At 33.0% G+C, this 19,294-nt stretch overlaps 1 protein-coding gene across 1 annotated transcript; it reads right to left on the bottom strand.

Moving 5' to 3' along the window:
* Window positions 1-15,910: 15,910 nt before the first annotated feature.
* On the bottom strand, window positions 15,911-17,349 carry LOC143545002 (glycerophosphodiester phosphodiesterase GDPD2-like). Its single transcript, XM_077036963.1, has 6 exons — window positions 17,090-17,349; window positions 16,962-17,021; window positions 16,622-16,900; window positions 16,460-16,555; window positions 16,190-16,386; window positions 15,911-16,125 (listed from the first exon to the last, which is right to left on the bottom strand). The coding sequence occupies exons 1-6, from the start codon at window positions 17,345-17,347 to the stop codon at window positions 15,951-15,953; spliced, it is 1,065 nt and encodes a 354-aa protein (XP_076893078.1). The 5' UTR covers window positions 17,348-17,349; the 3' UTR covers window positions 15,911-15,950.
* Window positions 17,350-19,294: the final 1,945 nt, after the last annotated feature.

The raw sequence follows: 19,294 nt of genomic DNA, 5'->3' as shown, positions 1-19,294 counted from the left end.
TATTAAGTTTTTTTTATTGTTTTTTTTATTCATTAAAACATTTTTTTAATTTAGTAGGTAAAATAATTAATTTGCCCTCATGTGCAAAGCACATGACCTGACTTGACTTAACGAGAAAAATTAGCTAGGTTAGGTGAAAAGGACAAACGCTGAAGGATTTTGAAACGTAAAGGACAAAAAAGATCAATTTTGAAGATTAGGGACCACAAGTGAAATTTGAATAAAAGATAAAAAACAATTTCTGTAATTCTGTTATATCATAATGACTATCACCTCGACCAGGGGCGGATCTAAGGGCAAAGGAGGGTGGGCGCATGCCCACCGTCCAACCGACGTTTAACCCATGTTTTTAGTGTAGTTAATAGCCCAATCTTCTTATTTAAGTTCAAGTGCCCACCCTCCGGTTATATGATTTATCTCTTACTAAGAATTTAAAGCGTGAAGAGAAGAGCGAAAATAAACATAAAGGAAGAAGAAAGAAACTGGAAGGAGTTTACATAAGGTAGGGAAGAAAGTAAGGAAGAAAAAATAAGTTATACTTTAAAGTGATTAATAATGGTTGTTTCAATGTTCTCTTATTTTATAATTTTCGAGAAAACTTTGATTTATTACTTTTGTTGCCATCTTATTTTTTAATTAATACATTCACATTGATAGCAAAATTCATCCGTTTTTTTAATTAGTTAACTATTATTATTAGTTTTAAGTTTAAAAATTGTATCAGCGTTAATTTTATAAAATTGTTTTAAGTTATAGTTCATTTAACTTTAATTATTGTATTTGTCATTATTGCTTTATTTAGAGTTTTATCGTTTTTTAAGTTTTATTTAATAAAAAGTATTTATCATTATAATAAAATTCTTATAAGTTTATTAAAAAACAACTCAAACAAAGTGTTATTACCATCTTATATTATTGTATTGATATTTTTTTTTTTGTGTAAATTAATTTGTATTTGGTTTTCATCTAGAAACTCTTAACAATTTTTTTAAAAAGAAAGTTTCATCTCACGATTAACAAATATATAAAATTCCTTAAGGTACTCTTGAAAGGCACTGAAAGCTCATTTTGCTCCAGGCTTTCATAATAATTAGGCATGCCTTGTTATTTTTGACCGGCCATTTTTTTTGCCTGTTTCATTTTGTGCCCCTCGTAGAAAAAATTCTTGGATCCGCCTCTGACTTCGACACCATATAAAAAAGTTTATCTAAATATCAAAAGAACTTGGTCGTGCCTGCGCCAGGGGAGCATAGGGAGGAAAGGGAGCCCAAACGGTAGAAGAGCCAGGGGAGGCCAGGTAATTGATGGAAATGGAAGGGTTTGGACTATGAACTATGAACCAATTAAAGAAGACCTATGGAGTAAAGGGAAGTGCATGAATTCTTGAAAAAATAGGGAGCGAGCCTATATAAAAATGGAATCAAGCAAATTCAATGAATAGATAGAGTCAACGGTACGACAGACAGCGCTGCCTACACGCTTCTTTGCTTCCGAAGTCGAGCAGTCTCAATTTCACTAGAGGATTTTAGAATGAATGTTGGGTGTAACATTCGTTACTTTTCAAACCCGAAAAACCCGACCCATTTTAAATTTTCGGCTTTGTTAATAAAGAAATATATTTATATATCTCAAGTTTTGTTGTATGTATTTCATGTGTCATTTTATTTGTATTTGGATTGTATTCGCGTTCATTAAATGGACCAGTTTCGTTGCTTCATTTTATTTGTGTTCAACGTACATCGTTCATTATTAATAGAATATTCTCAAAGATTCACAGTTATCGGTTGTCCATGTTTCGTTCAACTATTGAAATGCTGGGATTTACGTTTTTGTTTGAAGCTTTTATCGAATTGCGAACTAGACGAGTTTAATACGAAAATAATACAAATAATTAACCTTCAACAAGTTTATATAATATCTCAAAGATCAAGGTTCAATTGGTAAATTACATTTTAAATTTCTATTTTAATCTAATATGAAACTATAAGGGTTACTTGTGTAACTTAAATTCAATAATTTGGTTTTAAAAGAAACATGATACTTGAGGGGGTTAATGTGTAAGTTTATTTAAAATATATTAATAAATTAATCCCAAACCTCCCACCCAGCCCCCCGTGACCATGCTTTTCCGGTAGGACTCCGGCCACAGGAATCCGGCGCCAGAGTGACCGCCAGCCACCCCTAAAACTTGTTTTAAATCAAATTAATATTATAAAATGTTTTTCTCCGCGTTAAAGCATCTTGACAAACTCGTTAATTCCGTTAATACAGCCGATAACCACCCGTAAAGTTCGCCAGAAAATCCGGATAATCAAATTAATCTAATTAACGCGTACACGCTCCCTCTACTAGTATAAATAGGTGCTTTAGACCATATACAACTCGCTCACACCTCTTATTCTCTCTAATTATCTCTCATATAACCATAATATTGCGACCAAAGTCCAGCTCCGGTGAGGTCCCGTTCTCCATCAAATCTTAACGTTTTAAGGTAATTCAAATGTGCTTATTAATTTTGTTACAACAACAAACGAAACCCCTAAAGAAATTTTAACAAACAATGAACAGAAATCAACAATTGAAATTAGGGTTCTTGAGATGAAGAAGATGACTTCTGTTATATATATATATATATATATATATATATATATATATATAATGTTTTTTCATACCTAAAACGAACATAACACATAGCTCAGTTGGTTAGTTCACTGATTTACACAGAACAGACCCGGGTTCGAAACCCCCGTCATGCGTATCTTTGTCTTTATAGAAACTGTTTACATATTATTATTATTATTAATCAAAACCTGTTATTATATACATATAACCAGAACCTAACGAATGTCTCACCCAGAACAGTTGGATAACACAATTTTGGTAAAACACAATACGTAAAAAACCCACTAATTTTTTTTTAATTTTCATATAACAATATGGTACTCATATAAAAGATAAAAAGACACTCATTATTATGGTGAATTTGTTTTTCAATAAAAACGTCGTAAAAAAAGTTATGGACATTTTAAAATGATGGGAGAATTTAGCATGTGCCTTGCATGTGGAGAGAGAAAATCAACAAATGTGTTATTACTTTTATGCTCTTCCCCTTATTTTCACACATGATTTCCACCTAAACTAATCTCAACCCTCCATGTTCAAAATCAATGGACAAGATTACTTCATATCCTTCCTACAAAAACTATACTTCATATTATAACCTAACTCATATATATATATATATATATATATATATAATATTCCTTGCAAGTTATACAATAACACAATCCCGTACGATTATCGATTAGATCTCATTTTTACCTAATATAGTTAGTACGGATCGCTCGTTTCGTCTTTCATGACGCGTTCGGTTGGTTGCCATCTTCAACACTTTTGAGTTCTCCTTATTTCTCGATTTCCTAAGGTGAGTTTTTCACCACCCATTTTTAATGTTTTAATGTTTTGCGGTTAGCATATGTATCCTTATAAAAATTCAAGCATTGTTTCTTCTATTTCAAAACTATAATTCGTATATGGACTTGTGTGTTACTTGTATTAGTTGCACGAATATTACTTGCACGATTGGGAAGCATCATTAAGTATGTTTATACGCCCCCTTTGCACTCCGGTCCAGTTGCATTGAGTCGAAAAGGGCCTCATTATCCAAGTACGTTGGTTGTTACCAATTGGAAAGGACCTTTCTTGCGCGATTACCCAAGTACGTTGGTTGTTACCAACTGGTAGGGGTGCAAACGAGCCGAGCTACTCGAGATCGGCTCGTTAAAAAGCTCGAATGAGCCGATCCTTGTCGTGCCCGAGCCCGAGCCATAAAAAAGGCTCATTTATTTGTCGAGCCCGAGCCCAACATGTGAAGCTCGTTGGGCTCGTCGAGCCTTATCAAGCTTCTAATAATATTACTTCTTTTATAACATTACACAGCCCATTCAACGTTAATATGATTAAGCCCATTATCAAATTACTTCCTGGCCCATTAACTTGTTAATCGTAACAAAAAAACCATTTGCCTCCTCCCTAGATATTGAAATACTGAATCGACATATTATTAGATTTAGAAACCAACTCCAGAGTCCAGAACGTCGTTTGTGTTTCCAGTTTCAACTTTCAATGAATCATTACCCATCTGGCCATCTGCTCTAGAGCGACGACGATCGAGCATTCAAAGCCCATGCCCTAGAACTAATCGAGGATCACTTGGCTGTTATTCCAGGTTCAGTTTGCAACTAATATCATTTAATTGTTTGATTTTGTTCATCGTATACTGTTATATAAAGATTCATTGTTGTTCAATCATTTATGTGCCTCATGTATGTTAAGACTTAACATAGCAGCTATGCATGTCAGCATGTGCTTATGCTCTTCACAATTATACAGTAGCAGTTAATTTATGCATGTGTTTATGTTGTTCAATGTTCATGATAACGAACAGTAGCAGTAAGACAGTAACATGGTCTTTTTAATCGTTGTTTTAGAAAAGAAGTCCAAGTAAATAGCATATTAAACTAGCAATATAATATTTGCCTTGTATCTTTTCAATGTTTTAAGGTAAAAAAAAACACAAAGTAAGAAGCCCTTTTAAAACTGTTTATTTTTTTTTCTAGACAGTGTTGCGATTATTAAAATGCATTAATGCTTCTATTATGGTATGTTGATGAATAACGATGGTCTTTCTAAATTTATGAGTCATGACATTTGTTTTTCTTTTGATGTTATCAGATCTTTATATTAATGAAACAAAGAACTAGAAAAAGAGTTAGTGCAATGCAAGGCTCAACATCAAATTCAAGGCAACAAGAAGATCAAAATCAACCATCTCAATCTGCACAAGATTACATTAATGTTGATGGCGATGAGAACCTTGATGCACCTCATAATCAAAATGATAATGAGACTGCAAGTGTAGATCCCGATGACAAAGATGATGTCTCGCTTAAGCGTAAGCGTGCAAGAAAAGCTAAAGTATGGGAGGATGTTGAAGAAGTGACTCTTCCCGATGGGACCGAAAAAGTCAAATGCATTCATTGCAATAGACTTTTGTCTGTAAGCACAGGCAAGCCTACATCAACATGGACAAGACATATAGAGGGTTGCCTGAAACGCAAGCAATATTTAAGAAGGATGGAAATTGGAGAAGATGAGAAATTTGGAAATTGGACAAGACTTGTAGTAAACTTTCTTGAAATTTATTATTATTATAATTCAATTATTGAATATATTGTTGATTTATTGTTTCAGGTTTTTATTATAGTGGTTCGGGATTTTTGTTGAAAATTCTCTATGGAAACTGGAGAAAACGAGAAATTTGGATGGCCGTTTTGGTTTTTTATGAAAAAACATTACCTTGTTTTCGCTACTTCGTATGTTTATTTTTGTTGGTTTTTGTAAGTTCGTATGGTTATTTGGACTTATTTTGGTGGTTTGTATGGTTATTTTGGTTGGACTTTTATGTTAAACTTTTATATGAGACTTTCAAGTTTCAAATTACGCGCCTCTCTTTATTTATTACTGCACTAGTTAATGCTAAATCGAGCTTATCGAGTCAAGCTTATTCGAGCCTAGGCTCGTTATAAAGAGTTTTCGAGCCAATCGAGCCGATCCCGAGCTCTAAGATGTCAATACGAGCCGAGCTCGATTCTGAAAACATAGGCTCGAGTCGAGCTCGAGCTCGAGCTTCAGAAAATCATAACGAGCCGAGCTCGAGTAGTGCATAGCTCGGGCTCGGCTCGGCTCGTTTACACCCCTACCAACTGGAAAGGACTTACTTGCTCGTTTATTACATGTCTATAAATTGTATGGTTTGTATGTATGTATTTAAACTGTGTAAACTCACCAGCTATATTTATAGCTGACCTTTATTTTATACATATGTTAAATGTACCGTGATTAGGGGATGAAGCATTGGAGGACACTTAGATTACTTAGGGTATTTAAATTAAAGAACTATTATAATGATTATGTTTTGGTTTGAACTTGTATTGCTACTTTTGAACGTGTGTTACTCGGCTTATTAAATGAATAAATGTTATTATTGTCACCAAATAGTGTCACGTGTGTTTGAACAATCTGTACGTCACACTCGGGCGTTTCCGCTTTAGCCGGGGTGTTACAGATTGGTATCAGATCCGTGACTATAAGATAGGACATTAGACGTAGTGCCCTAGTTAGTTATTGCTTATTTGTTTATTAGGGTTACATGATTGAATTATGTGAGCCTTTACTTGATTGTTTAAACGCACTTACTATTACTGTATTACTATACCGCTGATTTCATTGACGCCTCATGAACACAAGTACACACACACACACACAAGTCCAAGGCTTAGGCCTAAAACAAGTTTTCTCAAAAGCAATTTCAAAATTCGGTGTTTGATCCTCTTAGAGACGGTTCTATGTGGCAGGTTCGTAGTAACTGTAAGGGGGTCGTGCTTGTTTCGGGAACTCTTGACACCAAGGTTATTGAAACCTAAGGATAAGCAATGCGCATATATCCAATTAGACGCTAGACCTGGTTGCTTACCTGGAGAGTTCGGGGAGGGCATGAAACCTATTAAGCCAAATCGTTCCACCCCAACACCATACGAATCGCAACTCTATACTTTCAAACGTGATCATGTCCCCTTTGTGAAAAAGATATGGTTACACTCCTTAGGATGTCACACAAGTCATGGTGGTTCATGCGACGTGTGACTCCGACCCTCAATGTTTTACAATGTGTTTTAACTAAAAGTCTAACAAGTCGTGGTGATACACGAATAACTAGCTTTTGGTTCGCTTTTAATTACACATTTTGATTTATACGTTTTAACTGAAAGTCTGTCAAGTCGTGGTGATACATGAATACCTAACTTTCGGTTCGATTTGATTACACATCTTTATTTTTTTTGAAACATACAAATTATGATCATTTGTACAACGTGTGATTCCGAATACTCAATCGTTTATATTGTGGTTTTGACAAATCATTGGGATATGTGAATACTCGATTTTCAACTTGTTTTCTGTGGTTATATTCATTGAAATTCCTAAAAGTCGGCTAGTACATAAATTGTTGATTTTCAACCCGTTTTCTTAATTTATAAATTCCATTATTATTATAATTTAAACAAAATCGAAAGGTCATGGTGATACATGAATAGTCGAGTTTCAATCCGTTTTCTTTATTTGTATATATTCATTATTTCTTATACTTTGAATTGAAAATACGAAAAGTCATGGTGATACATGAATAGTCGATTTTTCAACACTCATTTTCTCGTGTGTTTTAAATTGAGAATTCGAAAAGTCATGATGATACATGAATCGTCGAATTTCAATTCATTTCATTTATTTATATATTCATTTACTGTTTTGGGTTAAAATTGAAAATTCGAAAGGTCTTGGTGATACATGAGTAGTCGATTTTCAATACTCATTTTCTCATGTGTTTCAAAATTGAGAATTCGAAAAGTTATGGTGATGCATGAATTGTCGATTTTCAATTCGTTTTCTTTATATAATTCGCTTATTATTATGGTTTTAATTGAAAATTCAAAAAGTTATGGTGGTACATAAACACTCGATTTTCAATGCGATTTCATTACTCATATTAGGTTTGTATTAATTCTATGTTTTTATTTCAAAACTTGATATATTTTTCGTATGTTTATTCGAAAATTTACGAGATTAGTATTATTAAAATGCAAAAAATCATACTGAGTCATGAGCACTTCGATTTTGATTTCAAATTTTGTTTCATGCGATCGTACTTTTTATTTAATTTCATATTTATAAATGGATTCCGATTTTAGGAATCTCTCATATAACGTTTCTTTTGATTTTGAGATGAATTCATATTTACGTCCAATGTCACGCGAGTTGTTCACACTTCATGCCTTCTCGTTCTCCTCGACACTGCCCTCGGAACTCAACCCACAAAACGACAACCCAAATCATCAAAGCAATTGGCCATCGCAATCCCGACCATGACAAACCAAGATATCCTACCCAACCACAACAATACATTCAAACCTCAAAGCTATACCTAAGTAAACCCAAACCCAACCTAACTCTTGGATACTCAAACCCAACCCAACCAAGATATTTGCACGAGAACCCATTCTTTGTATAACACGGACGATTCCCCACTCCGCTACCGTGATGTCGAAATGTTCACAAATGGTGCTAATTTCGGTCAACCCATCAACCTTTGTCTCATAACTATACATACACGACACAACACCCATATTCATACGACCTGTTATCCCCCACCTTCTACCTTACCTAATGCTCGAAGTTCAAACTCCCTACTATTGCAGTAATTCGAGCACACCCATTATAAGGCCTAACTTTTTTCCGCCATACAAAACCCTACCCCACTTTTTTTGACCTCTCAAAGGGTTAGCTGATTTTCGACTTCAATACTCCCGCCTTTTCAAACCTATTATTAATTCGTGCACTCTTTTCCACATTTAGTCATTTTACAAACATTCTCTTTCGTGAAATTTCAAATCTTTATTAATTTAAATAAATCATTAATAAGTATATATTATGTATACGAAACATATTCAAGTAGTTTTTGCATCAAGAAGGATTTTTTTATGAAAATTCAAATGGTTCATTTTTATCATTACTATTATTACTACTACTACTATTATTACTATTATTACTATCAATGCCTTATCATTATTATTATTACTATAAAACTATTAAAATAAAATAAAATATTTCGTTTTAAACAATTCTTAAGCCGTAAAGCTATTTTATTACTATCAACGAGTTACTTTATCTAACGACTTTCATTTTCTTAAAACGTCACCCAATCGGGAAATCCTCTACAGCGAAAGTTTTCAAAAGTCCTTTTCAAACTAGTTAAGTATATATGAAAAATTATTATCACAAATTTCCTTTAAACATCGCGTCCCTACAAACGATTTTCACAAACAATGTCATCAATCATTTCTGTTCCCCCCCCCCCTGTCAGCGCCCACTAGTTTCGGATTGGTAAACCATACCACCGTCCCACAATTACCTTCATACCGCAAAACATACTTTGAGAAGACAGACATCGCAAGTTACCTTTTTGGTGTTCCTTTCTTTCATATGTTATAGATATTTTTTTTGTTTTGGCATTCTCATGAAGTTTTATATCGAGTTCCTTTCAAAGGTTGTCTACGAAGTTAATATCGAGTTTGATTATTCGTTTATTAGTGAACTATTTTCATTTATAAATACCTTTTAGATCGGTTTACTTTGTTATTTCAATCTGGTAGTTTATAACCGATTTCCTATTAACATATTTAGTGGAAGTTGAGTTTATTTTTATTACACGAATTGTTTGGTCATATTGTTCTATTTCCACTCAACGTTTTGTTCGAATGATTTTGTTATTCATAATCCTAATGTTATACCAATTTGAGATCAATATCTTAATTCGATCTTGAAGTTTCAATTATTTTGTTCTCAATGTTTTATCAATTTGAGATGAATGTTTCACTTTGATCTCGAAATTCAATTTTTTTATTTTGCAATTATTAATCTCAATGTGGTCTTTCTTCACATTGATATTTTATTGAAAACAACGTAATCTACTTTGTTATTTTATTCAAGTTTCGTTTATCATATTCTCGAAGCCAATGCTTTACCAACTTTTGTGTTTATATTTTGTTGGCTCAATGCCACGTTTACTTGCTCTGTTATTCTCGACTTCAATGTCGTTTAATTAGGTTGATGTTCATGACTTTAACGATTTCATTAATTATTATTATTCTAGGATCTGCTTATTTCATCATAACTTCAATAACGTTGTTATTTCGTTTAAACTTTAACGATTTCATTTATTTGGACCTAATGTTTCACTTATCCTTGATCTCAAGGACTTGTTTATAAATTTTTGTTATTTTTCAATCCTTATAGTTTATTATTCAAGATTTAAAGCTTTTATATAATAATTTATTTTATCTTAACCCACACAATGGGATGGATTATGTGGACCATCCGACGATAAAGATAATTATGGGTCGACACGTAATTATCTAAGTCCTCGCATGGAAGACATAATAAATACGTTGTGTGCAATAACTCGAAACCTGGAATGATTTGAAAGACGGGACAGATGAAATATGATAAGGGCATGGTGGATACGCCACTGGTACATCCTATATATAAGTGTCCTTATCATATTCCCATGTGTGGCGCCTTTCGGACCATTCAAAGATTGACGTTATTGTTTTTTATTTAAATATGCATATAAAAATCGTTAAAATTTTCAAACAACTCCTCATATGAGTTGTTTTCTTTTAAAATTTTATTTTTATTTTAATTTCGTGACGAAATTTATAAAAGTTGTGAATCCTGTAACATTCGGTACTTTTCAAACCCGAAAAACCCGACCCATTTTAAATTTTCGGCTTTGTTAATAAAGAAATATATTTATATATCTCAAGTTTTGTTGTATGTATTTCATGTGTCATTTTATTTGTATTTGGATTGTATTCGTGTTCATTAAATGGACCAGTTTTGTCGTTTCATTTTATTTGTGTTCAACGTACATCGTTCATTATTAATAGAATATTCTCGATGATTCACGGTTATCAGTTTTCCATGTTTCGTTCAACTATTGAAATGCCGGGATTTACGTTTTTGTTTGAAGCTTTAATCGAGTTGCGAACTATGCGAGTTTAATACGAAAATAATCCAAATAATTAACCTTCAACAAGTTTATATAATATCTCAAAGATCAAGGTTCAATTGGTAAATTACATTTTAAATTTCTATTTAATCTAATATGAAACTACAAGGATTACTTGTGTAACTTAAATTCAATAATTTGGTTTTAAAAGAAACATGATACTTGAGGGGGTTAATGTGTAAGTTTATTTAAAATATATTAATAAATTAATCCCAAACCTCCCACCCAGCCCCCCGTGACCACGCTTTTCCGGCAGGCCTCCGGCCAACGGAATCCGGCGCCGGAGTGACCGCCGGCCACCCCTAAAACTTGTTTTAAATCAAATTAATATTATAAAATGTTTTTCTCCGTGTTAAAACATCTTAACAAACTCGTTAATTCCGTTAATACAGCCGATAACCACCCGTAAAGTTCGCCAGAAAATCCGGATAATCAAATTAATCTAATTAACGCGTACACGCTCCCTCTACTAGTATAAATAGGTGCTTTAGACCATATACAACTCGCTCAAACCTCTTATTCTCTCTAATTATCTCTCATATAACCATAATATTTCGGCCAAAGTCCGGCTCCGGCGAGGTCCCGTTCTCCATCAAATCTTAACGTTTTAAGGTAATTCAAATGTGCTTATTAATTTCGTTACAACAACAAACGAAACCCCTAAAGAAAATTTAACAAACAATGAACAGAAATCAACAATTGAAATTAGGGTTATTGAGATGAACAAGATGAATTCTGTTATATATATATATATATATTTGTTTTTCCTACCTAAAACGAATATAATACATAGCTCAGTTGGTTAGTTCACTGATTTACACAGAACAGGCCCGGGTTCGAAATCCGGGTCACGCATATTTTTGTTTTTATATAAACTGTTTACATAATATTATTATTATTATTATTATTAATCAAAACCTGTTAGTGTGTGTGTTTGTGTATATATATATATATATAACCAGAACCTAACGAATGTCTTACCCAGAACAGTTGGATAACACACGGGCCTTACACCACCAAGACCCGGGTTTGAGACCCGTGTCAATCATACTGTTCTTTTTATTTATTATTATTTTTTTTTCATGTTTATTATAATTAGTTAATTAATCATGTTTAATCAATTAAAAATCAAAATAAATTTATAAAAACCTTTTTAATTTAAATAAAAAAAAATATGTAAATTAACTATAAAATATATCTCGCCATTTTACATTTAAAAACCAAGTTTCTCGTTTTCGTAAACCGTTATTAAAAATCGCTTATTAAACGTAACGTGAACCTTAATTTTTCTAAAAATCGTTTTGTCAATACAATAATTATAATTATGACTTATAAACAATAGTTCACGAACGTGTAAACTTCATATTCTCGCCATTAAAATACTTAAATCCTATTAATAACCAAGTTGTCGTTAAAGCATAAATAATAATATTATAATATATATATAATATAAAATATTCCTTGCAAGTTATACAATAACACAATCCCGTACGATTATCGATTAAATCTCGTTTTTACCTAATCTAGTTAGTACGGATCGCTCGTTTCGGCTTTCATGACGCGTTCGGTTGTTTGCCATCTTCAACACTTTTCAGTTCTCCTTATTTCTCGATTTCCTAAGGTGAGTTTTTCACCACCCCTTTTTAAGTTTTAATGTTTTGGGATAGCATATGTATCCTTATAAAATTCAAGCATTGTTTCTTCTATTACAAAACTACAATTCGTATATGGACTTGTGTGTTACTTGTATTACTTGCACGAATATTACTTGCACGATTGGGAAGCCTCATTAAGTATGATCATACGCCCCCTTTTGCACTCCGGTCCATTTGCATCGAGTGGAAAAGGGCCTCATTATCCAAGTATGTTGGTTGTTACCAATTGGAAATGACCTTTCTTGCGCGATTACCCAAGTACGTTAGTTGTTACCAACTGAAAAGGACTTACTTGCTCATTTATCACATGTCTATGAATTGTATGATTTTTATGTACGTATTTAAACTGTGGAAACTCACCAGCTATATTTATAGCTGACCTTTATTTTATACATATGTTATAGGTACCGTGATTAGGGGATGAAGCATTGGAGGACACTTAAATTACTTAGGGTATTTAAATAAAAGAACTATTGTTATGATTATGTTTTGGTTTGAACTTGTATTGCTACTTTTGAACTTGTGTTACTCGGCTTATTAAATGAATAAATGTTATTATTGTCACCAAATAGTGTCACGTGTGTTTGAACAATCTGTACGTCACACTCGAGCGTTTCCGCTTTAGCTGGGATGTTACATTGGGCCACCTCGAATGGCGTGAGCTGCATGCGGAGAGACCCGCACGTACGGTTTTCAAGGGGATCTGGTCGAAAGACCAGCCAGCGCCCACCCGATTAGAAGGACCGAGAAAATAATAAAGTACAAAACTTATCTTCAAGCAGTATGGAGTGTAGCCAAGTGGTAAGGCATCGGGCTTATTACGATATCAATCCGGTGCTAGCTCTCACTATAGCTTAGGATATAAAAAATAGATACTTTATTGCGAATACAACTTCGTTTTTAACGAAACTTATATACTTTATTGCGTATACACATCCTTTCTAACAACATGACATTGATAAAAATAAACACGTCGTAATGACATACTAAAAGATTTAAAAAAAAGAAAAGATTTAAAAAAAAGAAATAAGCCTGCAAAGTTAATCTTTATTTTTGAGAATGGGACGTAATTGTAAATTTGATTAAAATCTTTATTTTTTCTGGATATATATTAAACACATTATAACAACATGCTAAAAATTTCGTATGCTAACCACTATAAAAGAATCACAAATCAAATGCGTATGCAAATAATAACAAAATAAAAATAAATGTTAGGGCATAAATTAAAACTATAAAAATTTTCTAGGCTATATTACAAAGTAAACAAAGTTTAGAAAAAGAAATGTTAAGACATCTAACTAAAGCAGTTTTAAACTTTAAGGGCTAAATTGAAATAATTTTAAACACAATAGGCTAAATTGTTAAAAACTTTGAGGGACTGATTTAAAACAATTTAAAACAATTTAAAACATAAGGGATTAAAATTGCAATGCCTTATACTTAACTGTAGCAATTACATTTGCTTTAATATATAGTATAATTATTGTGTTTTTGAATTTATAATTTATTAGTAATTTTTAGTTAAAACTTAAATTCTTTACGGTAATTGAAAGGAGCGTCACCACCTCTTACGATAGCTCAAAGTAAACTGAGGTGGTAGTGCAAGGTCCATCGGGTCTTAGGGTAGTTTGGAATCCTTAGAGTCGCACCCCTTCCACCCTAACAAATATACAGAAAATAGTACAATAATTTGGATGATGATGAGTAAATGATAATGATACAGAATCAGATACCTTTGGTACCAACTTTTTTAGGTTTTGGGATCGCTACGATACCTATATTTTACTGAATTTTTGCCTTTGTGAAACTGGTACCGTATCGATCATTTTAGCACCGGTGCCATTTTTGACGATTTTCAGTATCAGTATTTTCAATACTGATAACGGTACCCGAGCTCATCCCTAATGATAGGTGTACTCATAAGAAAACAACACCTTTAATAATAGCAAATCAATGAATCCCTATTAAGGGCAAACGAACCTCAAGTCGACGGACAACCTTCAAACATTTAGAACGGGTATTCAAATATTTAATCGGATACTTGATTAATTTAAAAATGTGGATATGAGACATGATTCCCAACTTGATTATCTGAAACATACATACTTGCTTACCCAAACTGTATTCGTAAATATTTTTTATTTATTATCCTTAGTAAAAATACTAATGAATAATATAACAATTCACCAAATTAGAAAGATGCGGGTATCTTGATCGCCTTATCCATCATTGAAACACAAGTTGGATACGTATCAACCTATATTCCAACTAAAAGCATTCACGCCCTACTCTTTATAATTTTTATCTATACAATTTAACTAAAAATCAACTTTAATCTTAAATTTTGTTAATCTCATTAAAATCAGTCACATCTCATTTATTCAATTAGATGATATATTTTCAATCAACTTTATAATTATTTCTCTTTCTCACTCACAAAAAATTGTATGGAATGAATAGTAAATTAGTAAAAATAAGAAATCACTAATCCATATAAAGAATTGGAGGTAGTTGGTTTATTTTTTCTACCATATATTTCAAAGGTTTGGAAGATTATAAAGAATAATGAATGCTCTAATGAGATCCCCATTATTAATGGACAAACTTCAAAATAGAGCTCTTTTGTCATAGATTTAGACATGCTATCAGCATTGGCTTATTCATCGGTCATGTTGGGTCTGCCACTCGATTAAAAACTATGTAACAAGGCAGCGGTGATTCAAAACTAGTATTGGCATGAGAAAATGATTAAACTTAGATTTAAGTTCGTAAGCGTGCGAAATGAACTCAATGGGAAATTTGCTCGACTTGTTTGAACCCCTTTGTACATATTGATTGATGACTGAATGTCGTGTCAACTGATGGGAGGCTTGGATTATAGGGTCAAGGGATTGAGATTCCGCTCCCTTTGTAAATTCGTTAAGTGTTTAAGAATGATGTGAGTCAGTCCAAAAAAGATTAGGTTACATATGATTGCCTTTAATTCCCTATTCGATGTCCATCAATTAAAAGAAAGAGCCAGTAACAAATATTAATCGAAAGAAGATTAATTGCAATATTAATCGAAAGAAGATCAATGCAATTACTAAATATAAAATCACCAAATGTGCAAATCTGAATATACTAAAAGAAAAGGTGCAATTTTTTCCATTATGACCCTACACAAATATTGTGAGATTGATGGTTTGTGTTGTGTTTTAAAACAAAATCATCACAATACTTAAAAGAGCTATGCATCAATATCATAGACAAAAACGTCCATGAATCATTATCATAAACGAAAACGTCCAAAAGAATATTCATGAGAGGGGCTACTCTGATGTTATTAGTCATTGTGTTAGTAATATTAAAGTTGTAGCAATTTAAAGAATTATATGTTTGTTTTGAGATTTTGTAATGCAAATTTCATGTTATATTGAATTCCATTTTAATGGCAGAAGCTGGTTGTACAACACAATCCGTATGAATGAATCATGATGACCAATCAACCTTTTCCTGCTACTGTTGAAGATCCAAGATGAACTCCACTACTCATTACCCTAACCAAACACAATTCTCCCCACAGTATACAATAATCAATTAATTATTAACAAATCTACTACACATCTTCAATGTTGAATCACTTGTGAAATCAAACTCAGCAAAAACGGCAATTCAACCTTGTCCGCCACCTGCAAGTCTGTTTTCAAACCCGCAACAGCACTTGTAATTTCTTCTACTAAATCAACGATCACGCCCTCCACGCCCATTAGATACTGAACATGAACGGCTTCAGGCACGTTACTGCACAAACAACAACAATCATTCATACAACGGCAAAACCGACTATTAAAAAAATAAAACTTACTTTAGTTTTCCATAAGTAAGAAGGGACAGATTTGATTCTTTAATCTCTCTTACTACTGACGGGTTTCTAAATACACCTTTTACTTCTGAAACTACTCCATCTAACCCGCCCGATATGGCCAGCTTCTTCGCCTCTTCTAATGAATTCATCCGAACATCTTCGTATATCTCGTTTCCTCCGTTTGTCAAGAAGTAGACCTATATATATACATTCATTTTCAGTCAAACATCTTTCTTTCCCGACCCGACAAATTTAACGGAATATACTTACAGGGTATTCACGCTGGAGTTTCTTGATGAGCAAGGCCACATCAGGCTGGAAGGTGGAGAAAATGACAGGTCTTTCTTTGGCATTTTCGTATACCACCTAAACCACACACAACTAAATTACCACAAGACGGTAATGATTAACAAGAAAGACTGCGGCATGTACCTTTAAGATTACTTGAAGAACATGAATGAGATATTGTTGCTCATAAACAAGGTAATCATCAAATTTCAACTCAATGTTGAATCCCAAACACGGGTTTACTTTGTGGAAAGCTTCTTGTAAGGTGCAGGAATGATCATCGATCTCAACCTCCCAACTCACAATCTTTCCGTTTGATTTCCTGAGCAAAGATTTGCCCATCACATCTTTTTCTCTCTGAGGACCATACTTAAAGAATTCATCCAAACTCAAGTCGGTGACTCGTTTCTCAACCACGTTACCCTGAAAATACATAATAATAATTTAATAACAAACCAAAAGCATGTTGTTTATATAAACTTACATTTTCTTCAGTGATGATGAAATTGTCGTGGAAAATAATTGGGATGTCGTCTTTTGTGACCTACATACAAATCAAAAGATGAAATCTTGTAATTAAATGGGAAACGAATACGCTGCGAGTGAAATTACCTGAACGTCAAATTCAATGAAATCTAGGGGATGATTGGCGGCTTTATTAAACGAAAGAATAGAATTCTCTTTGAAAGCTTTCATTCGCTTATCCGCTGACTGCAAGATGTTCATGCCGTGACCCCGGTGACCGACCACCATGAATTTGGGTAAAGCTTTCCGGACATTGCTGACATCGACTCCGGTGGGAAGACGGGTGTCGTGGATCTGATCCAAATGAGGGACGTCGGATAAATGAATTGCCGCCTTCACAGCCATTCTTTGTTTTTGTTTATAGAATTATTAATCAATTAATAATAATTGGTGGGAAGAAATGGGTTTGAAGAGGAGGGTATTTAAGCAATGGATTTCGTCACCGTCACCGTCAACGTGACAGTGACGAGGAGGATAGGATCTTCTTTTGGAATATTCGTTTCTCGGTCTTAGATGGATGTTACTTTACTTGTATGTATGTACGTATGTATGTATCTCTCCCGCCCTTTATGCGTTGGGTCCTAATTATTTTAGGAAATGTGACTTTTGACTCAATCACATCCTTTCTACATTTACGCTTTATTGCATATCATCAAATGAATATCAATAATAATTAAACTAATCAATCAAAGGAAAATATCTAGTCACCTTACGTAATTCATACTTATTTATATTCATAAAGGCTACTTAACCTATGGTTATTTTAATTTTTTTTATATGTGATACTAAAGCATGTTATCGGCAAAAGTCTTAAGTTCAATTTCTATAGACGGCAAAGATTAGAAAACAATTTGTTATTAGAAAAAAAAAAGAATAAGAAAAAGAAGAATAGATAAATAAGAAATAACACAATTCTGAATATATTAGTTTCTCTTTGCTATGGACTTTACTTTCTTCACTCAAAATTGATATAAATAAAATTAAACTAGTTAAAAATATTATTTTAGAGCTTTGTTAGTCTCCCTACAATATTGTTATACATTAATTTTAACAAAATTACATAATTATAGCTTATAACAAGTTTGTAAGTTGTAACCAAGTTATTGTTAAACAATTCCAAGTGAGGAGGGTGTGTAGGTCGTTGGTAGATACGTATAAGGGCTTAAGTGCAAATTAATGAAATATAAAGGATAAGGGTTGTTGTACACATGATGATGACGTGTAGACACGACTGTTCCATATATATTCTGAAAAAAATGAGACCACCAACACCGAAAATGTAGAGAAATTTTTACTTTGAACCCTTCTATAATGCAATAAACACGCTTTGCTCTTTCGTTTCAGAAAATATTACATTACTACTTCGACCGTCTCACAAATCGAATATGAGTTTGAGTTATAAAGTTTACCAATGATGACCATATCGTAACAGGTGTTTTGGAATTTAGTTACGAACTTACGATGTTTTTTGAAATATGTAGTAAGGTGTTGTTTGATGAATTTGCAATACTTGAAGGGTTAAACTAAAAAGATTGGAAACATTATAGGCAGAAAGTCAACGGTCATCGAGGGCGAGCAACACGCACACACGTTATCCAACATATTTTCTAGAATATTATTGGCCAAGGAAAACTAGAAAAGCCATCTCATGCTGATGTGGATCTACGAGGAGAAATGGTTTGTCATTACGCAAGTTATGTCTATGTGAATAATAAAATAAAATGAATAATACATATATATCATAGTGTATATTTTATTGATCATTATTGAATAAAACACACGATGACAAGTGCATTGTTGTTTGAAATCACATAGATTAAATGATTGGTCATAAAACTTGAACGATACAAATCGATGTTAGTTGTAAAAGATTGTTGGATCCAGAATTAAGTTTATTGTCATTTTTAGATACACTGGTATCACTCTAATATCAAATACATAAGTAACACATGAAAACGAGTGAGAGATGCTATACAATGTCTGAAAAGTTACTTGTCACGACAACTATCTTTACTGTTTAGGTTTGTCTATAATCGTTTATGTCACTAAGCATATTTTTGCCCATCTTTATGTTTTGAATCCCCAGACGGATGAATCAGCTAGTCTGATTGTCCAAGTTTGAAATCATTAACGCAGTTGGTTTTGCTACGACGTAATGGAAACATGATCACAAATATGTACCATTGATTCAAGGCTAATGGAAACATGATCACATATAATGGTATTAATTGTAAAGTTATTTGTTACTCTTTCCTATCCTAGTTGTCAAGATGGGACCTGGTGCAAACTTTT

The sequence above is a fragment of the Bidens hawaiensis genome, unplaced genomic scaffold (assembly GCF_021521415.1).
Source record: "Bidens hawaiensis isolate Kalapana, Puna unplaced genomic scaffold, B.hawaiensis_p1.1 tig00013806_1, whole genome shotgun sequence".
In the NCBI taxonomy this organism is placed as follows: domain Eukaryota; kingdom Viridiplantae; phylum Streptophyta; class Magnoliopsida; order Asterales; family Asteraceae; genus Bidens; species Bidens hawaiensis.
The sequence above is the reverse complement of the archived record's forward strand: the minus strand, read 5'-3'. Positions and strand labels throughout refer to the sequence as shown.

Coding starts and splice junctions, on each gene's coding strand:
- LOC143545002 (XM_077036963.1), bottom strand. CDS start 17,347: ATGGCTGTGAAGGCGGCAATTCATTTATCCGACGTCCCTCATTTGGAT. Junction 16,556..16,621: donor TTCTTCAAGTAATCTTAAAG/GTACATGCCGCA, acceptor TGTGTGGTTTAG/GTGGTATACGAAAATGCCAA. Junction 16,126..16,189: donor CTTACTTATGGAAAACTAAA/GTAAGTTTTATT, acceptor TTGTTTGTGCAG/TAACGTGCCTGAAGCCGTTC.